This window comes from Pteropus vampyrus, unplaced genomic scaffold (genome assembly GCF_000151845.1).
Source record: "Pteropus vampyrus isolate Shadow unplaced genomic scaffold, Pvam_2.0 Scaffold196, whole genome shotgun sequence".
Classification (NCBI taxonomy): Eukaryota; Metazoa; Chordata; class Mammalia; order Chiroptera; family Pteropodidae; genus Pteropus; species Pteropus vampyrus.
In genome coordinates this window covers 1144586-1170992 of record NW_011888977.1, presented here as the reverse complement: position 1 = coordinate 1170992, position 26407 = coordinate 1144586, and the positions used below count along the sequence as shown (strand labels likewise).

Below are 26407 nucleotides of genomic sequence, written 5' to 3'. Positions count from 1 at the left end.
TGTAATGTAAACATAACTTATATGTACTGAGAAATAAAAAAATTCATGTGATTTGCTTTATTGCCATATTCATTTTATTGAAGTGGTCTGGATACTAAACAGGCACTACTTCCAAGGTATACCTGTATTTAACTTATGATAAAGCTGACAAATGCAGAGAGGTAAGGAAAGAATGGCTTTTTTCAATAAATGATGCTAGATTAATTGGATATCTTCATGGGGAAAAAAAAAATGAATCTTGACCACTATCTCAGATCGTACATAAGAATGAATTCCTGTCATGTTGGTACTCTAAATGTGAACGTTAGAACAACAATATTTCTAGAAGAAAATATAGGAGATCTACATTACCATGAGGTAAGCAAAATTTTCTTGAATAGAACAGAAAACATAAAGAAAAAGATTGATAAGTTGTATTATATTAAAATTAGGAACTTCTGCTCATGAAAAGTCACTATTAAAAGAGTAATAAGGCAAGCCACAGAATGGGAGATGGTATTTGCTGACATATGCTTGACAAAGGACCTATATATAAAATATATAAAGAACTTTTACAAATCAAAAAATACATCCAATAGAAAAAGATTTGAATTGGCAGTTCACCAAAGAGAATCTCCAAATGGTCATTAAGCATAGAAAAAGTCACTCTATTGCATTAGGTATAAGGGAAATGCAAATCAATAAAACAATAAACTATCACTGCATGCCTTCCCCGCAATGGCTAAAATTAAAATGACTGACAATACCACTTTTCGGCGAAGATGTGAAGTGGAGTGTATATCAGTTTGCTTGAGCTGCCATAACAAAATAACCACAGACTAGGTGGTTTGAACAACAGAAGTTTATTTCCTCACAGTTCTGGAGGCTAGAAGTCCAAGATTGGTTCCTTCTGAGACCTCTGTCCTTGGCGTGTAGATGGCCATCTTCTCTGTGTCCTCGCATGATCTTCCCTCTGTGTCTGTGTCTTAATTTCCTCTTCCTATGAGGACACTAGTCATATTGGATTATGGGCCATTCCATTGGCCTTATTTAATCACCTCTTTAGAGACCTTATTGCCAAATACAGTCACATTCTGGAGTATTGGGGGTTAGGATCTCAACATAAATTTTAGGAGAATACAATGCAGCCCATAACCTGGTACACCTGGGCTTCTCCTACATGGAAGTGTAAATTGACATAACTGCTTTGGAAAATGGTTGGGCAACATCTATGAAAGCTGAGCAGACACACACCCTGTGACCCAGGGAGGATTCCATTTCTAGGTATATATGCAACAGAAATGCACACATGTGCACATCAAAAGACATGTACGAGAATGTTCATGGAGGTATTTGTAATTACCCCAAATTGGAAACTTCCCAAATATCCACAATAGGTAAATGGATAGATACAGTTTGGTTTATTCATACAGTAGAATTCTACAGAATAATAAAAATAAAATATCTATTGCTACATAGGTGAATCTCATGAACATAATTTTGACTGAAAGGAGCCAGATATGAAAGCATACATTCTGTATATTCTATAGAATTGCACTTACATCAGGTTCAAAAATAGGCAAAACTACTTCATGGTGTTCAAGGAGGAAGTAAGACAGTGACCGGGGGTTGGCTTCTGTTCCTTGATCTACGTGCTCACCTCGTGCAATTACATTGAGTTGTGCACTTAAAATCTGTGCAATTGTTCTCAGTACATCAACCCATTAAAAAAAATAAAGCACCTCAACCCAGACTGATAATAGTTTGCAAATGATTAACAAAAAAAATCTTTGTCAGGACAACTGCAATATCCCTGTTGTCTGTCCTTGCCAAGTAGGAGGCCACGAGGTCAAATCAGCGTCATTCTCTCCAAGCTGCTGATAGCATTTGTAATTCATCTCCTCAGCAACAATTTGGAAAATTTCTCCCAAAAGACTACAGTTCCCAGGTCAAAGGAACATTAAATTGACTATCTTTAGAGGAGCTTAGATGAGGGACTACTTTTTATTACGGAATTGGGGGAAAAAAAGGAGACAGGAGAGAAAACAACTTGAGTAAACAAGACAAGAATAGATTCCAGCATATTTACCCAGACAGCGTCTTGATCCCAGAGGAATCTAAAACTCATTTTCAGTGAAGATCCCTCTTAAGGATGAAGTTTCTTTATTCCCAACTGATTATTTAGCTGAATCTGGGCGTTAAGTGTCCCGAAGCTGCTGACTTTGCAGTTACCCTTCCCAAACCTTTCTCTTCCCAGATCCCATGGAGACCAGTAATCAAAGCAAGGTTTCCCCTCCTCTTCCTTATCCCACAGGGCGCAGCTGCAGCTTTGGAGTTCTTTAGTTTGGTGTAACAGGAAAAAAAAAATCGAGCTAAAAGAAATTGAGAGCTACCCTTGGAACTCTTAAGATTTGGCATCTGTGTACCTCATGTGACTCTGGGAGAATTCTGTGTCAAAAAGAGGATTGTTTTTCATGACAATCTTGGTTTTACGACTATCCCAGTAATTACAGGTGGGAATTTCCTCCTATGCTGGTGCCTCCTTGGCCCAATGCCACGACCCTTCTCTCTTTCAGGCTAACGAGAGCAAAATCCTGGCAGATCTCAAGGGAGCTTTTGGAAATAGGTGTGGTGGTTACTAAATCTATGTACAAGAGAGCACACTCTATTCTCAGGTGTATCCCACTCACTCTTGTTTGGACATGTTTCGAATGGATAGGCCCCTTTTAAAAAATAATTCGCTAAATATGTAGTTTGGGTGGGTTTCACTTAAATTTTTTAAAAAAATTTCTCCCTGCAAGAACAAATTTCTTGTTAAAAGAAGACAACTTACTTTTTTCCTTAGTGTACGTCTGGCTGCCTCTCTGAGGACATATCCTATTTATAATCCTTGAGAAGCAGGGTGGGGAGAAGGGGAGGAGACAGTTCCCAAAAGAAAGACTGTGATTATGCCTACAAATCACGTCCTAAGAGAAAAAAATGATACCTGGCAGTTTTCAGAGTAATGTGACACCTACAGAAAGCCATTCTAGATCGTTTTGTTCTCATGGCACATTTCAGGGCTTTGATTCTCTTGATTAGACTCTATAAGTCTTTACTCTCACACATCCTTCTCACTGAGGCTCATGTCGAGCACCTATTTAAATGTTCTCGGTCCCACACCCAGTCCTCCTTAGACTCCTCTGTTTGTCCCCACAACATTTACCACCTTTTAACTCGGTGTTCAGTTTATCTCTGTTTTCTGTCTCTTGTTGGTGGCCTGTCTCCCCTTGCTAGAATGTGACCTCAGAAAGGCGAGGGTCCGCCTCTGGTTTATGCCCCGGGTGCATAGTAAATGCCTAGGACTGTGCCTTCACACAGTAAGCCCTCGATAAATACTTGTTGACATTGGAAAATTCAGTACTTTAATTAACCAAGTGCCGAGACTTTTAAATTTTTTTTGCCTCAAATCAAACTAAAAACTTCAATTAAAGAGTCTTTGCTGTCACCCCAAAGGATATGGGATATGGTAACATATTTTCCAGACACAGCATCAGGTTGCGCTATTCATTTTTCATAATACCATTTAGAACAAATTATTAATAAATGTTAGTCTTCTAATATCAAGGTATAAAAATTTGAAAATTAAAAAACATATGTATGTGCTCCATACATATGCTATGTTGTAAAGTAAATTTGGGTTTAATCAAAGATTCTCTAAAGACAAACTTAAAGACACGACACATTTGTCTTTAATCATGGCATGAAGTGTCTGTTTGAGGAACACCATATGAAAAAGTCCATGCCCAATTATAATTGTTAAAACTGTGTTTTGGATGCCTGGTAGGTGCCAGATACTTTACCTGCATTGCTTCTAATTTCCCCCCAAACCCGTTAAGGTAGGTATTATCACCCACATCTATAGATGAGGAAACCGATGCCCAGGAAGGACAAATAACTGCCCCCAAATCACACAGATCTCAGATGAGAGCGTGGGTTTTCTCAACTCCAGGGTCTGTCCCCAGACACTGCTAGTTCTCCAGAAAATAGTGCAATGTGATTTCACGTGATAGTCACATATGTCATTGGTTTTATATTCTCAGTCAACACATATGTTTTGAGTAATTGTTATGTTCAGAGCCCTGTGCCGACTTCCTCGGAGATCGCTGTAAGGGGCTTGCCATCTTGCTGGGAGGTACTCATGAACCCCGGGCACACTATGTGATGTGACAGCTGGTGGGATCCATGTTGATGCTGTGGGAGTTCTGAAGAGAGAGAAGCCCTCATGGGCTGGGATCCTGGAGCCTAACCACAGGTGTACCTTTGCCTTCTCAGCCAAGCAGGGCCATTGATTGGTTCTGGCTGCCAAACTTCTAGCTCTCCTCACAGTGGTACCTCAGTCCTCATGAGAAGTGAACTGTGTGGTCTCTGCACAGGGGTAACTCTAGGACACTGCCTCCCATTGCCCCCCACCCCCACCCCAGCTCTGTGGAAGCTGAAGAGACAAATCCTTCCTGTCTTAGATGCTGCAAGGTGGAAAGAGGCATGGGACCCATGCTCGGCCAATTGCAGGCCCATTACCAGGACCTGGGATCTTGAGTGAATGATGCAAGGACAGTGGACCATCTGCTGACAGCAATGACCGTGGTGAGTAGAGGCCAAAGTGAAGCAGCCACATCTTAATTGGGCTGCTCCAGGGATGAGGCAGTGGCCCAGGTCCCAGCAAGTTGGGGAGCCCACAAGAGCTTCCCATAAACTCCTTCGTAGTTGACACAGTCCTAAATTTATTACCAGTTTTTACTGGAAAAGCGTTTCTTTTCTTTTACCCTTTATCCTGAATCTAACACTGATGGATCTAGCTCATGAAAAAAACACCCTGAGGACAATCATCACTGAGTCAGAAGGTGAAGTCTGCTTTTAGGAAATTGTTTGCCTGCTCTGATGCTTTCTCTACAGGCTGAATTAAGCTGAGAAAATTCAGGGTTTTCTTCATTCCTTGAAGTGACATAAAGCTTGGTGATCACACAAGAAGCCAGCGAGAGTCACAGAGTCATGGGAGACCTCAGGCCCTCAGGTTAAGCAGGATGCCTGGTCTCGAAACCATGACAGAATTAAGCCTGGGATGACCCATTTACTGGGTGAGTGCTATACAGCTCCGGCACTGTTCGTTACCTTCCACAGAGTCTATTTTCAGAGCACATCTGCCCCTGTAAATTCTCTGCACCCACAGTTAGTATGCAACTGTAACTTGAATTCTTCAAAGCCAATCATTCTAGTTCCTTTTTTTTTAACTCAGTTTTTTATTTTAAGTTGTTATGGGAAAATAACTCTTAATAAATCTTTTTAAGCACTGGGAACTAGGGCAATTACTGACATTTTAAGAATTACTGAAACATTTAAAGTTTTTGATTTACGTTCTAAAGGACATAAGTAATCCTTTTTTCTTATTATTTTTTTTCTTTTTGGAAGGGCTTCAGTTAATTTTAAGGACAGACATTGGACCTGCAGACTGTTCAAGTTTAATTAATTATCTGGTTTTGCTCACAACAGTCACACCTTCAAAACACTGAGGTGTAGCTAACCATCTGAGATTCTCCCACACTGGAATAATTGGACACGCCCTTTGGGCCATGACAGATACATGTACAGGGTGAATTATAAGAAGGGAAGGCACACCTCCCAGAGGGAAATCAAGTTTTGTTTGTTTGTTAGTAACTCATCTCTTTAACCATGTGTTAAATAGTCAACCCCTGATGCAAATATTTAAAATCCTGAGGTAGTACCTTGAAGCAAAAATATACAAGTCGGGTTAACCAATTGCATTAGTATTTTTGTACCATAACTTAGATCAGAAAATCTCACAGCTGGAAAAAGCAATGGTGGAAAGATCCCAAGGATAGTGTGGCCCAGAAATCCATGGATGGGCAAACCCGAGAAGGCTGGGCAATGGGTTTCTTTCAGTTTATGATCAACAGGAAGCTGAAAGCGAGTCAGCTTCGGCCACTGGAGAGGTCCACCTGTGCCAAGTGGTATTCATGTGAATTGTTTACTGCTTTAGAGCATACACTCAAAAATTAGCACAGAGTTTATGATTCATACTTTATTTAACTTGCAAAAAAAACTTTTATTTTTCCATGCATTGATAAACTTAAAAAAGTAAAGTAAGAGGAAAATACTTGACCTTGAAGCCTCTCTTGGAAAAGCTGCTTAGGCTACTTGTAGTAAGGCAAAAGATAGAATGTGACAATGCCATGTCAATCATTGTTGAGAACCAAACCCTTTCTATTTACCCCATACATGGAAATATTACACCAGGTTTTAAAAAATACTGGAAGCCTTATCAGAGTCACAGTTGAGTAATGGTATGTAGGTCTGGAGTACAAATATAAAAATAAGTGTTAGAACAGGCCATGACATGCCGCATGCACCACCAGATCCATCTTTTCTTTGGCATAGAAGTTTGGAATTTACCGCTCCAAGGAAAAAAACTGGCTTGTCTATCCAAACCGTGGACACTGATACTGGCAACCAGCTCAGTAACAACTTTCATGTGTGACTCAAGTGGTTTCTAAAAGACAAGAGAGCCTGTGAGGCTCAGGTACTGTTGCCAATGGTGCATCTTCTAGCCCTGTTTCCAACAAGTATCAACTGTAATCAAGAGAAGCTGGTTTCTTTGGAGACGCCCTATATGAGGTAAGAGAGAGGGGGGCAGCTACAATAAGGCCTATGAACACCAAAGCTGGCTGGACAGAGCATACCAAAAGAGTGACTTCCACTTCATTATCATTGATGATTCAAGGAAAATCAAATGTTTGGACTCGAATGGCTGAGGCTAGGTGCAGTACTGTCAATAGGACCTGTGACTGTCTAGAGCTGATCTTCTATTTTCCAGTGCCCAGGCAAAACCGAAGTTGACAGTGTGTGCCCCCTACTCAGAGGACTCCACCAACACCAAGCCCTTCTGATGGGGGGCCAAGGTAGCAGCTAACTCATCTGTGAGTTGCTCCACGAGTTTGAAAGTGCCTCCAGACTTTTGCCTTCACCTTTTCAGCAATCAGAAGAAGAAATTCACACTAAGGAATCAATTGCTGATGAAAGGTTAACTTGTGGGAGGTCCTCATTATCCTGGGATAAATAGTAGCAAAAAAAAAGAAAAGAAATTGAGTGAATCTACTTAAAACTGGAACCAAAATTTCACTAAGTTTAGTGAAAAAAATGACAGGGGCTTTGCCTCAAAAATCAAACAAGCATTACAAAAGGTCAATTTTATATTTCAGAAAACTTGGGTTATTATTGTAATTATTCACAATTCTTAAGATGAACAAAGAATGAGCCAGGTGTTCTGTATATGGTGTGCGATGGTATTCCACAGATATCCCTTTAGATTTTTGCAGTGTGATGACAAAGAGTCACTTTATAGATAAAGAGCTTTCCAGACAAAAATAAGCTAAAGGAATTTATCAACAGCAAGCCAGTATTACAGAAAATGTTGGAAGACTTCTTCACGAAGAAAAAACATGTATCAAAAACAGGAATAAAGAACGGCAATAACCACATTCTTATCAAGTACCTCAAATGGAAAAGAATTAAGTTCTCCAACCAAAAGATAGGGAATTGAATGGATAGGAAAACAAGACCCCTACAAATCCTGCCTACAAGAGACTCACTGCAGATTGAAAGACACACACAGACTAAGGAAGAGCATGGAAAAAGATATTGTCTTGATGGACCTACAGGGTATTGTGCTGAATGAAATAAGTCAGATAGAGAAAGACAAATATCACATGATTTCACATGCATGTGGACTCTAAAGAACAAAAACAGAAATAAACTCAGAAACAGAGACCATTTTGAGGGCTACTTAGATAGAAGGGGAGTTGGGGGGAATGGTAGAAAAAGGCAAAGGGATTAAGAAGTACAGATGGATAGTTACAAAACAGACATGGAGGTATAAAGTGTAGCATAAGGAAAATAGTTAATAATGTTAATAAATATGTAATGGGGGAGAGGAGTATTAGATTTAGTGGGGTGATCACTTTGTGAATTACATAGATCTCCAATCACAATGCTGTACATTGAAACTAATATATTATATTCCAACTATAATTGAAAAAAAAAACTCATTGAATTGTACAATATAAATACGAGCATCTAATTGTCTGTTATATTTCAATAAAGCTGAAAAAAAAGAGGGTCACTTTATTTATTTTCCAAGAAACTCCCTTATCTATTTAACTCATTGTCTTTCATATCAGTATCTCTTATCCATTGATTTCCCTGCCTCAGTTATTAACCTGTCCAAATCTTGCCCTATCCACCTCTGTCAAAGTCTTTGCTTGTGATACAAGCAATCAATACGACTTTCAGAGTGTGTGAATTCTGGCTTTTTTTTTTTTTTGCAATTTCACTTTAGAGTAGATTTATTGTTTGTGTATCCTATTCCATTGCCAAGAAAAGACTGACCCCTCAGAATGGTCATTCGAAAGGCATAAAATCCCTTATTGAGAGATGTGTAAGTGAGGGTTAATTTAAACCATGGCCGATTCATTAACCATGGTCATTCATGTTTTCCTATTATGACTACCTGTATGGCTACCTGAGCAACTTCCTAAACATCAGGCTTCGGATAAAGAAATTTTCTTTTACTTCTCAGAATGAAACAATTGCCTATTTATTCTTTTCCAATAAGACAATCTGTTAAAACTATGACTTTTCTTGAATAATTAAAGCTTTGACTATAGCCTCAAAATTTAATATATACTGTTCTCATAGTTATTCTCAAAATATAACTGAAATTGCCATTTTCATTATATCTAAAATTTATTATACTCAAAATATTTTTTTTACTATGGTAACATTGGTTAATAATATTATATAAGTTTCAGGTTTACAACAATATAATTTGATATCTGTATATACTATAGTGTGCTTACTACCAAAAATCTAGTTTCCATCCATCACCATCTATTCGATCCCCCTTTACCCATTTTACCCTTCCCCTACCTCGTTTCCTCTCTGGTAACCACCAATCTGCTATCTGTATCTATGGGTTTGTTTTTGTTTTCTTTCATTTGTTTGTTTCTTTTTTGTTTTATATTCCCTATATGAATGAAATCGTATGGTTTTTGTCGTTTACCGTCTGACTTATTTTACTTAGCATAATATCTGCACGATCCATCCATTAATATTGTTGCAAATGGCAATATTTCATCTTTTTTTAATGTTTGAGTAGTATTCCATTGTATATGTGTACTGTAAACTTGGGTTATCATCTTGTATCCTTTCCTTACCCCATTTAGCTTTGCTCCAAACTTCCTTCTACATAACGTTATTGTCAAATACATTGTATTTCTATGTATTATAGACCCAACAATGCAATTATATACACATTGTTTAAAAATCAATTTAGAGAATATAGAAGAAATATGCAATTATGTATTATCTTTTGCAATTACTACATAATTATCATTAGCAATATTGAGTGTGTGTGTGTGTGTGTGTGTGTGTGTGTGTGTGTGTGTGTGTGTGTGTGTATTCAAATTATTATCTGGAGTCACTTACTTTCTGCCTGAATATTTCTTGTCAGGTAGTTGCACGATCAACAAATTCCCTCAGGTTTTGTTAATCATAGAAAGCCTTTATTTTGCCTTTTTTGTTAAAAGGCAATTTTTCTGGATATAAGATTCTTATTTGACAATATTTTACTTTCAGCACTTTGAATACACCATCCTAGTGGATTCTGGCCTCCGTTGTTTCTGATGAAAAGTCCGCTGTTAATCTTATTGAGGATTCCTTGTATATGATGAGGTTTTTCTTTTTTTTTTATGCTTTTATGATTTTATCTTTGTCTTTGACTTGCAATATTTTTACTATGATGTGTCTGGGTATGGATCTATTTGTCACACTTGGAGTTCATTGAGCTTCTTGGTTATGTAATGTTTTTTTCATTAAATTTGGAAAATTTCAGCCATTGTTTCTTCAAATACTTTTTAATGTTTCTTTCTCTCTTCCTTTTCTTCTAATTCCTTTGTGTGTATTTTGGTGCATTTAATGGTGTCTCACATTTTTCTGAGGCTCCGTTCACTTTTCTTTCTTTTTTTTTTTGCTCTGTACTTCTGATTGGCGAATCTGTATTGATATATCTATATCTTCAATTTCACTGCCAACCTGAATCTTCTGTTGAGCCTTCTAGTGAAGTTTTCATTTTGATTATTGTACTTTTCAACTCCAGAATTTCTATGTGTTGCTGTTTAAGTGATTTTATCTTTTTGTTGATATTCTCTTTTTGATGTGACATTGTTATCATACTTTTATTTAATTCTTTAAGCATGGTTTCCTTTTGTTCTTTTAGCATATCTATAATAGCTGTTTTGAAGTTTTGTCTGCTATTTCACCATATGAACCCCTTCTAATTCATGTCTTTTAAAATATTTATCCCCTTGACCTTTTATAAAATAGTAGTTATATTAAAGTATCCAATTAAAAATGTGGTTTTGTACATTTTTCCCTTATATTTCTTAATTTTAGCTTTATAAAATTTGATGCTGTTATTAGACACATAAAAGTTTTTTTTCACTATGGTGTTATTACATATTGAGTAGTTATAAGTTAATATTTATAAAATATTAGTTATAAGTAATGATACAACATGTATCAGAGTATGTACCTATCGAATTAAAAAAACATTATCACTAATTTTTCACTTTATATTTTGAAAAATGAATTTGGAGGATTTACACTACCAGATATAAAAACTTATTATTATGTTACCATAAAATGTCAAGCGGTATTAGCACAAGGGTAGACAAACAGACAAATGGAACAGAACAAAGAGTCTAGAAATAAATCTACACATATGTAAACAATTTATGGTAAAAGTGACAAACATAGCAGTAGATTTGATTTGTAGAAGCTCATATATTAATAGTAAACCTGTAAGTATTGCATATGTTATAAATATTTTCTCCCAATTTGTAGCTTATCTTTTAATCCTTTTAAACCTTTTTTTTTTTTATACAGAGTTTTCTTGTTTTGTTTTGTTTTTAATTTGTAAGTGGCCAAGTCTGTTGATATTTTCTTTTTGGAATTCTAGGTCTCATGAATTATGTAGGAAAAACTTCCTCAATCCAAATTTGTAAAAAATATGTCCTCTAATTATTTAAAAACAATTTTTTATGCTTAGATCCATCATTTATCCAGAATTTATTTTCATGAATAGCGTGTGGCAGGTATCTAACAAATAGCAATTGTCACATTTATTAACTGATTCTTTTATTCCCCATGCAATTTAAAGAGTCACTTTTTTCTTTTTTTTTTGTATTCTAAATTCCCACACATAATGGTCTCTGCTTTGGGGCTTTCTATTCTGTTCCACTGGTTTGTCTAATCTTGGACCAATATTACACTGTTTTAATAGCTATAACTTAATATTGTATTTTTACTTCCGGAAGGACAGGTGTCTCTTCCTTATTGTTTACCAAGCCTGTAGAGAATTCAGAAGATAATCTTTAAGGTCTCCTCAGTCTAGATGTAGTGGTCTAGGGATACACAGACTGAGGCCTGGTAGAGCACCAATCAGATTCCAAAGACATGTCTTTTGTGCTAGGCTCCATAGGAACAACCACAAAAAACACAGTGGACAGAATTATATTCTCCGGCTTCTATTGGGCCTCATGCTACCCCATGCCTCACTTTTCCAGAGTCACTTCTCTTTTCTAATCTTCTTAGCTCCAATTTCACACTTAAACATCTCTGTAAACCACCACCTCTCCATTTACTCCTCCAGGATGAACTTCCCTTCTATTTTACAGGATAAAAACAGACTATGAAAAGGGAACCTTTCAAGTTTCTAGGGGCAAACCTACATCTATCCTTTCCTCTTTCCATCCTGTTAAAATGGAAGGGAAGTCCCACCCACTCCCTCCCAAGTTCTATTAAGTGGGATCTGGTCTCATCCCATCCCATCCCCTTAGGGAATAGCTCCTTTCTGTCTTGTCTGTGTTTGAACATGCCTGTCACTCTCACCTTAACACACACACACACACACACACACACACACACACACACACACACACACACACACACACACATCCTTTCTCTTTAGATTTCCCTGAAGCTATTTTGCTATCTCCTCTCGTTCAAAGCCACTTCTAGGAAAAAACTGTCTAAGCTCATCATTTCTTCTTCTCCTACTTATTTCTCAGTCTACTGCAAAGGTCATCTATCACTTCCTTATTGTTAAATCTTTACTAATATTCCTGCCTCTGGTCTTGTTCTCTAATCTGTGTCTCTCTGTAGCAGCCAGAATAATCCTTTTAAGATGCAAATTTGGTTATATTATTCCCGTCCTTAAAAAGCTTCCATGACTTTTTATTGATCTCAAGATAAGATTCAAACTCCTTGACGAGGCCTCCATCTTCAGTCTCCTCAAGCTCTTCAGCGCTCTCCCACCCTAAACTCTGGTCACACCATGCTACTACTCACTGTGCCTTCACTGGGTCTTTATTCTGCACCTTTGCCTGGCTAACTCATACTTACCTTCAGTACTCCAGCAAGAAGATGGGAAGACTTTCCTGATCGCCACCCTGAGACCAGGTGAAGCATCTCTACTCTGTGTTGCCCTGGTACCTGGTACTTATTTATTTTATGAGCAGCCCATAACACACTGTTTATTTCTCTCTGTTTCTAACTAGACTGAAAACTCTTGAGAGCAGGGATCATTTCTTAGCTATCATCTAATATTAAGCAAAGTGCCAAGCGCACAGCAGATGGACTATAGATATTGAAATGAATGAATAAATAGCTCCTTTATTAGGGTGAGAGCTCAGCACCATCTGTGACTTTTTTTTTTTAACTAAAGAGGAATGTATGTTTGTTTGTTTTGTGGTACAAATAAAAAAATGTACCATCTTAACAGTTTTTAAGTGCACAGTTCAGTAGTCTTAAGTATATTTACGTTGTTGTGAAACAGATCTCTGGAACTTTTTCTCTTGCAAAACTAGAACTCTACACTCATTAACTAACAATTCTTCTTTGCCCCATTCCCCCAGTCCTTGGTAACCCCCATTCTATTTCCTATATCTATGAATTTGACTACTTTAGATACCTCATATAATGGAATTATACAGTATTTGTCCTTTTGACAGGCTTTTTTGACTTAACACAATCTTTTCAAGGTTCATACATGTAGCATGTTACAGAATTTCCTTCTTTTTGAAGGCTGAATAGTATTCCGTTGTAGTATAGACTACATTTTGTTTATCCATTTATCCACTGATGGACATTTGGTTTGCTTCTATCCACTGGTGACTTCTTATGATTTTCTATAGTATTTATAATTCTGGTTTTTCACAAGCTTCTGATCCTACAACATTCAATTACAGTATTCTAGATGATATATGAAAATATATGCTTTCTAGAAATATGAGAGGCTTTATTAAACATAAGCTTTTGTTACTGTTCTAAAGTTATTCACACTTTTTAAAATAAAAATTCATTGTTAAAATGTATTTTGATATATGTTTCACTGTATAAATCCTCATTAAAAACAGAGTCACTTATGTAATATTTAGTACCAGTTTCTACAGAAGAATGAATCTAATAACACTGACCTCTATAAGGTCAGTTTTTAAACTTAGAAGTATAATATTATACATAATATATAATCTGTTGATGTAAGAATGTCTGAACCTGTAGGGAATTTTTATGAGTTTATTTGAGCCAAACTGATGACCTGCCAAGAAGCAGGATCTCAAATGTTCTGGAGAATGACAGTTTTGCAGTTATTTTTATACATTTGGAATTAAGAAGGCAACATAAGGAAGATTAAATGAGAGTAGGCCAAAGCAAGGTACATTGCAAGGATCATTAACAAGATCATGTGCTCCCTTGAGTGTGGTTGCCCTCTCTGAGGGGCCTGGAAAAGAGAATTACTCTGGCATTTCAAAGGTGCGTTAAACTAGATGCACAGGAACAATGGACAGAACTTGCTTAAGGCAAAGATAAACTTCTTACTAAAGAAGTTATAGGCCTGGGGCGTCACTGCCTACCACGACCTGCCCAGTTAGGAATTTATGATCAGATCATCCTGTGAGGTTACTTTCAGTCACTGATTTAATATAGAACACCCCCCGCCCCCCGCCTTCTTTGTTCATAGTTAAACAGATAGCCAAGAGGAGAACATTTTAAATCAACACCTGAGATCAGGTGGGGTGGATAGAATTCTGCGAGTTAATGATCAAATTATAGTTCAATTCATACAACTAGGCATTCAGTTCTTCAAGGGATAAGAAGACAAAAGAAAAAGAGATGACAAAAACAAAAAAACAAAAAAACCCCCCAATAATAGTCCCAGTCATAATCCTGTTACTTAAAGACAATTACCTGTGCTAGGTATATCTTTTCTTCCTAGCATTGCCTTCATTCCTTTTTGAGAATTTGATCACCACTGGTCGAGGCTCACTCAAATAAACATTTGATGAATTCTCTCTCTTTCTCTGCTATTGCAAACAATGATATAATGTACTTCCTTGTATCTTTGCATGAATGTATGATGATCTTAAAATTAATGACTGAAATGGAACAGCTACCTCAAAGAGCATGCACACTTCTAGGGCTTTTATTGCAAATTACCAAGTGGCCTTCCAGAAAGATTTTACCAAGCTATTCTCCCACTGACCATATATGGAGTGCCAATTTCTTTACCTTCTCCCTAACACCATTTATTAACATTCTTTTCGATGATTTATAATCATAGGCAAAATATAGTTTATCTCATTTTTTTGATTTAATTGTACTTGTTTAATAATAAGATCATTTTTTTTTCCTGTTTCAGGCCATTAGTATTTCTTTGTGAAATACTTGTTTAATATTGTATCGTTCATCTTTCGATTACTGATTTTAAGAGTTTCTTGTATGATAAGGATATTCGTACTTTGTTATATAGTTGCAACCATTTCTCCAATTTCTCATTTGTTACTAATTCTATTTATAGTGTATTTTTATGTCCAAAATTTAAAAATGTTTATGTGATCAACTCTAACAATTGTTTCCTTTGTCTTTTTTTAATTTGAAAGTTAAGCTTAAGTAACTTCTGTGTGGCACATTCTTATCCCGTAGGAGAGTCACTTGCCTGCCTCTTTGAGAGCCTTGAGAAAGAGGTAGGGTGCTAACCAGAGAAATTTTTCTTACTGTCTGTGTGCATGGAGAATCTTACCTCCTTCTGGCTATGATAACCGGTAGTATCTGCCTAGTAACACAATGAGTGGTAAAGGGGGGCGGGGGAGGGGCACAATGGCTGCTTCTACTCCCAATCCCCCAGCAAAAGCTAATCTGACTATGGAGCAACGATCAAAATTAGGAAATTAACATTGACACGACACTATTAACAAATCTAAAGACCCAATTTTCTCCAGTTATCTTATTAATGTCCTTTTTCTGGTCCAGAATGCAATCTGACATCCTGTGTTGCCTTTACTTATCATATCTCCTTAGTTCCTCTAATCTGGAAAGTTTCTTAGGGTTTCTGTGTCTTTCATGACCTTAATATTTTTGAAGAATACTGGCCAGTTATTTCATGATGTTTTCTCATGATTAGGTTGAGGTTATGCACTTGGCAAGAATGCCACAGGAGTCATGTGCCGCAGCACATTATAACAGGGGGCCATGGTGTGTCTTATTCTTGCTGTTAACTTTGATCACTTGGTCAAAGTGGTATCTTCCAGGTTTTTCCACTGTATCAAAGTTATTATTTTTCCTATTGTAATTTATAAGCATTTTGTGAGGAGATACTTTGGAAATATGTAAATATCTTGTTTCTCATTATACTCTCACCCATTGATTTTAACATTCATTGAAAGTTATGCCTGCAACAATTATTACTGCAGTGTTTTTCTCATGGTGATTTGCTATTTCAATTATTCTTTCTACATTTATTAATTGGAATTTGCTGTAAGGAAGAGCTGTTTCTTTTCTGCCATTTATTTGTTTATTTAATTATTTATTTATGTCAGTATGAACTCATAAATATTTATTTTTTTCTACATGTTATCATTCATTACTACTATTTTTTACTCAAATTGTCTCAGATCTAACCATTGGGAACTTTTAAAAATTAACTGCTATGTTCTTTTGATATGCTCTCATAATTTTTTGAGCATTTCTTTACTTCTGACACCATAAGCATGCCAGATTCTTCTTGTCTTTTCCCTGCCGAACTCTGGAATCAACCAGTTCTCCAATAAGCCCTAGTTCTTCTCACTGAAGAAAGATATTTAGAAACCAGGATTTGGTCTCCAGGTGGGATCATTGTTCCTGGGGTGTTGTTGTTTCTAGGTCCTCTCAATGTACAAAGCTACATATATGTTCTCACACACACTTACAAACACATCCATATTTATTTCTATGCCATTCTGCGTATATACTACAATTCATGAGTTCATTCTGATAACCTCTGCTTTCAATCCAACACACAGGATCCATTCTAGTCTTCCTCTTTCCTTATTTGTAAGTCCTATCTTCAACAGTGAGGAACTTGCTCTTATTATCCAAATGTATTTACTTATTTGCTCAGTCTTAGCATATAAATAAAATAGTTTCAGAATTGCTGTCATGCCCCTTTGAAAAATTTAGCAACTAGTGCATATTATTTGCATACAGTTCTTTTCCTATTTAGCCTTATCCAATCAAAATACTATTTTCTAAAGTTACTCAGGTTAGTTTCTCTCTTTGCCACAGTGTGGTTACATTGTTCTTTTGTAGTGGTTACATTCATTGCTTACTGTTTGCATTTCGCGTTGGGTTTCTTCCACATCCTAGTTGGTGTTAACTATTTATTTCTTGGGTGTGTGAAACCTTAGCGTGGTTCTCAGAGTCAGAGCTACACAAAAAGGTATACTCACAGGTATCACTCTCCCCCTTACCCCTTCTACATTATTCCCATTCCCATTCTTTTTATTCAATTTTCATCCATCCCTTGTAAGTAACCAATCTCATGAGTTTCTGGTTTATTTTTCTGTATTTCTTTTGCATGAAGTATCTCATGTCCAATCTTGATGGCAAATGGACAAATGCAGTGGCTAAGGCCTTAAAAGGACATGGTAACAAAGGGTATAGATTTCTCAAGGATGAAGGTATGGGTCACCATAATAGGTAAGCTATTTAGACCAAGAGAGGCGTTAGCCAATGGTGAGGGGAATCTAGAAGGCATAGTAGGGGAAGCAGGTGGTAAATATCAGAGTGGCCGTGAAGTCAGCTGCAGCAATGGGAACTTAGTTCATCCACTAGCTATTTTCTGGCATATTTCTCTAGGAAAGGAGACCATTTAAATCCTGAAGAAGCTATTCACAGATCGATTAACTTATCATAAGTGATAAGTGGATTCGAGCAGTGCAAACTGTAGTGGATGTCCCCGTGTACCCCCAGATCCCCCATTCAGATGGAGACTCCCATTCCCTCAGCTATTTTTTCTAAAGCCTCAATAAGTATACGACACAGCAGTATGTGTGTAAGACAGAGCCTTACCTTTCTATGAGATGAGAATAGAGTATAAGAGACAAATCAATAGCAAAAAGCCTGACGATATATATCTTAATGTTACATTTATGGTTTAAAGAATAGGGAAGAACTGGATCTGTGGAACTGAGAAGGAATGGTCCGCCAGACGGCATACCAGAATTAGTGGGTATTTGTAGCTTTCCTGATCATTCTCCACTTCTTTCCCCCATTTCTCTCTGCCCTAGACATACTCTGATCTCACAAGCTGTTCTGGATGCTATACCTTTGGCTTCACTCATAGTTTAGCCAAGATAAGGCTAGAAGTTTTTGAAAGGAAATCGACTATTTTGGCTCTGCAGTCTTCCCACCTGTGGCTGCAGTGGGTCTCTTTAACAGTAACAGAACAAATCTCCAGTCTCCATCACCAAGTATTTCTTAGCCAGCTCCTAAGCCCCCACCGTAATGTGCTGCACCATTAATATTTCCTACCATCAAAGTCTCTTGAGGACAGGCCCCTTAGCACAGCCTTTGCTTCAATTGTTTCTTTTTAAAGTTGCTGCCCATTTGCCAAGGGGCCAATTCCTGATGTTTACAAAAACACAAATCCTGGAGACATTAAAGCCGCTCTGCATTTACTCCAGTTCCCACCAGGCTGAAGCAATGGGTTGTTCACAGAGGTGGGAGAAATGTCCCTTTTTTTGGGGGGGGGGGTAAGGACTACAAAAGCGCACATGTCTCTCTAAATCACAGCTTCTCCCTCAGAAACCTTTGCAAAGAAAAAGAAAAAAACAAACCCCACCTTCCTCTTCCAGCCCAAACCCCAGCATTTATGTGAATGGATGCTGGTGGCTACACCCATGAAGCTCAAGCAAATCTGAATCCTAGTTTAAGTGCACACATAACCTGATTGTTACTATAGGAACCTGAAAAAAACATTAAGGGGAGAAATGATGACAAAGGTCTAGAAGATTCTTGACTCTAAGCCAAAGAATCCTGGCCCCCAAGCCCACCCAGCCTGGTGGTGATACTTCCTTGGCCTCCTCCTCATCTGATGGGCACCAGCCCTTCACTTCTTCAACCCCAGTGTCTTGCTCCGTAGGACTGCCAGCACTTGGCACAGTGCCTGGCACAGAGCGGGGACTCAATAAACACCTAACGATTGAGAAAGATGAAAAAGAATGTGGGAATGAGTCAACGGGACAACCACATTCCTCTGTCTGGGCAGCTTCTCATTCCCTTCTCCTCTCAGCCTTGCCGCTCCCAGTGATTGACCTGGCTCCTGGACCTGCCGTACGGGCCTTCACGTGAGGATGGGGCTTCCTCAATAGCCCAGTGATGACTCTCTGGGCTTCCACATTATCTCGCGGCCCCATAGTGGTCTCCCTCCACTTCTCCTTTCCTCTTTGCCACTCTCTTCCCCTCCTGGAGGAGCTTCTGTAGTCCTGCCCGCCCCCTGCCCCCTTTCCCCGATCTCTGGCTCCATTTCTTTGCATGTCTTTGGTTCACCTGGCAGAGTCACAGTTACCAAGTTCAAGGTTGAACTTGGGGCTCAGGGCTCCTCTGCTGAGCTCAGCTTCTTTACCAATTTGGCTGAAGTCTGGGTTTACTCTGGTTTGTTAATGTTTCAGAGTGTTCCGTTTTAAGTTAATGTTAACGCTGTAATGTACCTCAAATGCTTTTTTTTTTAAAAAAAATAGATTTTAATTTTTAGAACAATTGTAGATTTGTAAAATATTGAAAAAATAATATTGAGAATTCCCATTTCCCCTGCACCCAGTGTCCCTATTATTAACATCTTACATCAGTATTTTATCTTTGTTACAATTAATGAACCAATATTGACACATTGTCAAAATACTTTATTTTGACTTCCTTAGTTTTTACCTAATGTCCTTTTTCTGCTCCAGGACCCCATCCAGGATACCAATTACATTTAGTTTTCATGTCTCCTTTGGCTTCTGCAGACTGTGATACTTCCTCTGACTTTCCTTGGTTTTGATGACATTGACAGTTTTGAGGACTACTGGTCAGGTATTTTGTAGAATGCCCCTCTCTTAGAATTTGTCTGGTATTTTTCTCATAATTAGACTGGGGTTATGAGTTCATGAGAAGAAGATCAAAGAGGTCAAATACCATTTTTATCTCTTTGTATAATCATGGTTTATGACTATTCATGTTGACCTTGATCACCTGGCTGTATTAGTATTTGTCAGATTTCTCCACTGTAAAACTTCTCTTTATTTTTCTTTTTCATGCTCTACTCTGCAGAAAGAAGTCACTACATGCAGCCAACACTTAAAGAGTGGGGAGCTATGCTTCCCCATCTGAGTGTGGAGTACCTTTGTAACTTATTTGGAATTCTTTTGCATGGGAAATTTGTCTGTCTTCTGACATTTAGCTCCTCAATAGTTTCCTTGTATCAGCATGGACTCATGGATATTTATTTTACAGTTTGGGTTATTATCTAATATTACATTATTTTGCTGCTCAAATTGGCATTGGGACTCTTTGGGCACTGGGGGCTCATTTTGCTCCTGTGGTATACTGTTATGGACTGAATGTGTTCTCCCCATTCATATATTGAAGTCTTAATCCCAAATAGGATGGAATTTAGAAATGGGGCCTTTGGAAGGTAATTAGGCTTAGATGAATGCATGAGGGCCCTCCTATGATGGGATTACTGCCTTTATAAGAAGAGCTACCAGAGAGCTTGCTCGCTCTCTCTCCTGTCATACACACAAAGAAGAGGTTATGTGAGCACACAGTGAGGTGGTGACTGACTACAAACCAAGAAGAGAGGTCTCAGAATAAAATCTACCTTGCTGGCACTTGACCTTGGACTTGCTAGCCTCCAGAACTATAAGAAATTTCTGTTGCTTAAGCCATCAGCCTATGATATTTTGTTGTGGCAGCCTGAGCTAAGACACATACCTCTGTTTCGCTTTTTGAGTACTTCCTTACTTTCTGGCACTGTAAGATGCTCCAGGATCTTCTTGAGTATTTCCTGCCTCAGTCCTAGAATCAGCCATTTCACCAAGGCGCCCAGTTATTTTATTGGAGAACAGTATTAGACCCAAGAACTGGGTCCTAGGTAGTAAATTCTTTTTGTACAGACTAATTATTTTGTGCCTGCTATGTGCCAGCCACTCTGCTAGCTTTTTTTCATGTCAGTTTACTTAATCTTCATAACAACTCTGTGAGGTCAACCCTCTCTGCAGATGAGGAACAGAGGTTTAACTAGGTTAAATGCTAGCCAACATCACCCTGTCCTGTCTCCAAAGGCCTTCAAGCTGCCATGATGGAGACTGGTGTCATATATATTACAAATAAACAAACCAAAAAAAACCCCCAACATATTTTCATTTACCTTCACTTTTGTGCTTCATAGGCACTGGAATAATTTGCATTACATTAATTATGTAATAGTGTTTATTCAGTGAAGTGAAGATATAATAAGACCCTCTCAGGCCCACAGAAGATACAGATTACCTCTCCTGATGTGCACAGATGTCACGCCCCTCTCTTATATGCACAGATGACAAGTACCTATCCTTATATGCACAGACTATAGGTACCTAGCCCCTTGCACATAGATGCATATGTCTCATGAGCATAGATGATCTGTACCTGTCTTCATGTACTCACACAGCATATACCTGTTCTTGTGTGCACAGAAGACACGAACTATTCGTAAGAGCACAGTCTAGCTTAACTCACAGGATAACAAAATCAGACACATGGAAAAGTGCGTTATAGTTGACATTCACAGTATTGTTTTTTCTCTTTCATGCATAGAACCACTTATGAAATTTGGATATGTCCTAATACAACCACTTAGCATCTTAGCTATTATGATTTTAACAGTACTTCCAAAAGTAAAATTTGAGGTTTAAATTTTTCCCTCAAGAATGGGAGTTACATCATATGGGAAAGGACAAATCAGTCAGCTAGAGTGACTAAGGCTCTCTCAGAATGACTATATTGTGATCTGATATTTGAAATGGATATTGATGGATTTGTTTGCTCAACACTCTTTTCTTCTGAGGAGTGCCTCTGCCATTTTCTCTATACCTGCTGTATTAGTGCATTGTGACCTGCTTCTGGCCATTTGATCATTTCAAGTACTGGCACTTAACCCAGTATTCTAGGTATCAGTAAGGCAGAGATCTATGCAGAAAGTTTTTCTTTTAGTATGATGGCTTGGGGCCCTGTGACTTGCAAGAAAGCAATGGTGTATTTCCTCAACCCAGACACGGAGCCTCCACGGGGCTTTCCTCATTTCCTTATTGTAAAAGCAAGTCTTTCAGAGGCTTCCCATCTCTCAGGATAAAATTAGAAAACTTCTTTGGGCCACTGGTTTCTCACCATTCTGCACTGGAACACTGAGCTTCAGCCACGCTGGCCTTAAATTTCTCCTGTCAGAAAGACCTTTAGATAAGACATTCCCTCTGATGGTACATCCACTTCATTTGCATCACCTAGCCAAATCCCATTCATCTTTCAGGCCTTCCCTGACCCACAGATCAGATTGATTCCCTTCTTATAATTTCTAACAGCATCTTGTACTTCTTTCTTGCATCATGGTAACAGAAAACTTGTGTAATTACTGAATGTCCGTGTCTCTGGCTCTAAGTGTAACTTCCCATGTGGGCAGGGGCCGTGTTTGTCTTGTTCGTTGCTAAATCCTCACACTTTACCATATAGTTGGCACAAAAAAAAAAAAAATAAAAAAATAAAAAAAATAAAAAAATAATTTAAAAAGTAAACTGAGCAGAATTCTCAGCTGGAGAAGAAATAAATGCTGTAGTTTTCTTGGTATTGACTAGACCTGCTGAATGTGCCTTGACAGACACAGAGAATTCTGGGCCAGCTTGGCAGAATGGTTAGCAAATCAGAGGATTAATAAATGTACCTATACCCTGATTAGAAAAAAGGGTAATATTATGATTCTGTAACAAAATATAATTGTTTTACTAGTGCTAAAATCTTGGTTACAGAAATTTCAACTCAGAACACTACGGGCCATAGTGAAAGAAGCATACTGCTTTTGATGATGTGTCATTCTACCAAATGTGCTTCTACGGTTATTGTTTACGTTTAGTTTCGGCTCGTTTATTTTTATTTTTTATCTTTATTTTTTGCAAATGTTTTATCATCTCTTTTCTGATTCCTCGAAACAGTTTTAGGCGCAGAGCTGGTACCACGGCCTGGGCCATGACATGTTTCCTCTTTCAAAGACTATATTTGTTGGACAATAGGAATTGCTACAGAGGAAGCAATCAAACCTATCGCCCAGCTCTGTCCTCCAGCCAGTGCACAGCTTCCTGGTTTTAAGACGCTTTCAGATTCTCATGTGACCTGACTTACATAAACAAAACTGGATTGCCATTCATTTTTTGAGATCACATCTCCCAATTTGTTCACCTGGAAAGCACCACACGGTAATCAGTTGTGGTAATTCGTTTTCCCCAACAACGAACCATAGTCTTACAGTGTTCACCAAAGTGACATCAACTGTAATCCTACAGTTGGGACAGTTTTGCTTCATTTGTTTTTCAACAAGTCTACAGTTGTCTTCGCTGTCGTGAGGCCCAGGCTCCAGTGGAGGGGTGCAGGACCGTAGGCAGTCTGGCGTCAGCCGGGCGCCCCACGTCCCGGGAAGCGACTCTGGTGGGCCGTGCCGGGAAACCGTCCCTGTGAGGGACACCAAAGGGGCTCCCCGACGACGTGGTGAAACCCAAAAAGAACTCAGTGATTCAAAGAATCACCTCAGGACATTCTGCTTTCCAAAGACAGATGTTGCCTTCACAAAGTTACGCTTCTCCAACTTCCACAGAAACTTTCTCACGGAAGGGGGCCCGCCGCTCGCCGCCGCCGCTCTGCGCGGGCGGCGCCGCGAGATACAGTCTGCTCCAGCCCCGCCCGCCAGCCCCGCCCGCCAGCCCCGCCGCGCCGTAGCCAACGCCTTCGCCACGTGCCCGCCTCCCGCAGCCAGACACCCGCGATTGGCTGGCGGCTCTGCCAGTCGCGAGGGGCGGGCGCGTCACCCGCAGGCCGGCGCTCCCATTGGTCGTGGCAGCGGCGGTAGCGCGCGCGGCCCCGGCGAGGAGGGGAAGCCGGTGGTGGCGGCGACGGCGGCGGCGGCACGGGCGGAGGTTACCGGTTTCGTAACCGTCGCTCCTCCTCGCTGACTCGCAGGCTGCGAGGCCTGGGTCGGGTCGGGCCGCGTGTGCGGGGCCGCTCGGAGTGGAGGCCGCCTGGGGGCGGGCGGGCTGGAGGCGCAGGTAAGGAGGCCGCGGGCGAGCTGAGGGAGAAGGAGGAGGCCGCGGCGGAGCCGGCTGCTCGCATGGGTGCGGGCCCGGCCGGAGGAGACCCGGCCCGCCCGAGGCGGCCGGCTGGCCTGGAAGGACCCGCGCGGCCCGCGGCGCGGGCGGCGGCCCCGCGCGGCGTCTGATGCAACCTGCCGGCAACACCCGGCGGGGCGTCTGAGCTCATTCCTGGCCGCCGCCCAGCCCCGCGGCGCCACCCGCCGACCACCGCGCTCTCCCGGGCGCCCCTCGCCGTCTTCCTGGGATGGGATGGAAGACGAGGTGCGCCCCCTCCAGAACCCGGCCCTCTGTTTGTGAAATGTGCAGTGGTGACAAGCCAGGCTCGTATTGGCCCTTGGGGATAAAGGGTGTTCCCAGAATAGCAGGAGGTGGGCCGTATCTTATTTTAGTGCGATGTAGGATATTTCCTGCCGCACCAAAACTGCTCAATGTGAGGTTGTCGAGAATTCTGTTCAGAATAGTGAAAAAGTAGGAAAAGCAGTCAATTTTTACATACGCGACGATACAGAAACACTGTTATGCTCACTTACGGAGCTATAGTTGAAATACCCTACAATTTACTGTTGAACATAGGTGAAGTGAATGTGCAGAAACCACGAATTGAACAGAAAAGAGAATGGCAAGCAATGAGCTTGTTAGCTTGGTGGGAGGAACACAGTAAGGAAAAAAGCTAGAAGAGATGCCTTATTAAGATGGAGAGGATGGAAATACAGGTTTGAGGGGAAGAGTAATCTGTTTTCCCAAGTAAGCTTGTATGTTTTTGTTCTTCAGAAGGTTTAAGTGTTGGTTTTCCTCTTGTCTGAGTTTTATGCTTAATCTGGCATCTTAAAATGTGTCAGTTTCAGAAAGGTTTTAACATTGGTGGGTTGCACAAAATTTGGTAGTTTTGTCTCCGAGCCGACACTCCCAATTTGAAGAGATTATCCTTTAATTTAGGTAGGATATGTGACTCCCAAAGAAATTTTTAAAGTAAAAAATTATAAGGGCATGCTTTATTAAGAAATTCTGCATCGAAAAATTGTTGATATTTAAAAGTTAAAATCTGGTCAGCTATTACCACTTGAGTAGTGTTTGGGGTAAGCTATTCCTAAAGTTGATTCTTCGTTTCTAGAAGAACTTACTGTAAACAAGGTTAAATAATTACAGGATGCTAGTGAGCTGAGGAATTTTTCAATTTGTGAATTCCTGCTTCTCATGGGCACATTTGTCTGATTTGGTCATTTTTAATACCTGCCTTAAAAAACATAGGCGGAAACAGAACTTCATTTTTTCAGAATACCCTTCAAATTCTCCAGAGCAAGGTTGTCTGTGATCATGGAGAGAGAAAGAGAGATATTGATAGAGATTGATTCAGATTCATCCCTAGGGATTTAAACAGCACATGGTGAGTTCTTGGTAAAGACAGGTAGGACCTCTTGGGGCTGAACTTCACCTGATCACAGTAACAGTAAATGCAGGTAGCCATAATTCCAGGTTTATTGCATATTCATTCTTGGGAGAGGATCTTTCCATGGATTCTTATTTTGGTAGGTACATTGGTCTCCTACCTTTGTGGCTTTCCAGCCCTTTCAGTAAAAAAAAAAAAACAACAAAAAAATTAAGCATGACCTTCTAATGTATATTTATAAATGATGTGTGTATAGTATTTTTTGTATGTTGTAAATCAAACCAAAAGCAAATGTAAAAAATAACATTACAAAAAGACAAATGAAAAATCATTTCCTTTTCATACTTACATATTCCCTGAATGTGTGTACCCTTCTTCATGGACCCCTGTTTTGGGTCATGAAGCAAGCAGTGGCAACTAAATAGAAATACTACTCATCTGGCTTTATTTGACTTGTAGTACAGAGTTGTCAGATCCTGGCAACACATGCCTAAGAACTTGAGGTTATTAATTGGAAAACAACTGGACTAAGTAGAAAATGAAAGTTCTCAAATGAAGCAAAGACCAGAAAAGAAAGATGTTCACTGTCTAGACTGGGGACTTAGAGTTGCAAATGGAACTGTATTTTTATTTTCCCTATACGCTTTTGAGGAAGACCAAGAACTTTAGGTAGTAGGACCCTGATATCTTAGTAACACTTTTGACTTAATCGTGGTTGTTTTAAGAGTTATAATGCTAGAGAGTCTCATTTTTACGTGACATTTATAAAAATACATGTTTTCTGTTAGCCTCTTGAGCCCGTATTCAACAAATATTTCTTGAGCACCACCACTGTATGCTCAGCTTTGCACTAGATGCTGGGAATGGGAAGATGAGGACAGAATCCTGCCTCTAGTTTAGTCTATAGGGAGACATACTGTGGAGCTGGCTTTGACAAACTGGGGGAACAAATTGGACAGAAGCACAAAGAAAAGAGAAAGCGTCGACAATTTAGGGGACTGATAGCGGCTCAGTATTGTTGAGATGTGCAGAGTAAGGGAACAGGGGCTCGTATTTGATCCTGTATGTGGGAGCTGCAGAAGAATTTTCAGCAAGAGGATGTGACACCCAGGTTTGAGTGTTAGATTGCTCTGGAGACAGTGGTTGGAGGGAACACTGCTAAACCAGAGAAGACTAGTACCCCTGAGAGATGATGTCAGCCGAGGTAATTTTGTGGCATGGGGATGGAGAGGGATGGTGG

At 39.4% G+C, this 26407-nt stretch overlaps 1 protein-coding gene and 1 pseudogene across 2 annotated transcripts in view; one reads left to right on the top strand and one right to left on the bottom strand.

Moving 5' to 3' along the window:
- LOC105299927 overlaps window positions 1-23799 on the bottom strand; it is a 29635-nt pseudogene extending 5836 nt beyond the window's left edge.
- The window catches only part of CEBPG (CCAAT/enhancer binding protein gamma), a 10660-nt gene continuing 7782 nt past the window's right edge, over window positions 23530-26407 (top strand). Inside the window, exon 1 of one of the 2 annotated variants that reach the window (XM_011371849.2) lies at window positions 23530-23735. Coding sequence is in view for 1 of the 2 variants with exons in the window: in XM_023537653.1 (XP_023393421.1) it covers window positions 24030-24041 (12 nt within the window). In the remaining variant the exon portion in view is untranslated. Of the gene's footprint in view, window positions 23736-23911; window positions 24042-26407 lie in introns of those variants that run through there. The other variant, XM_023537653.1, reaches the window with a different exon arrangement.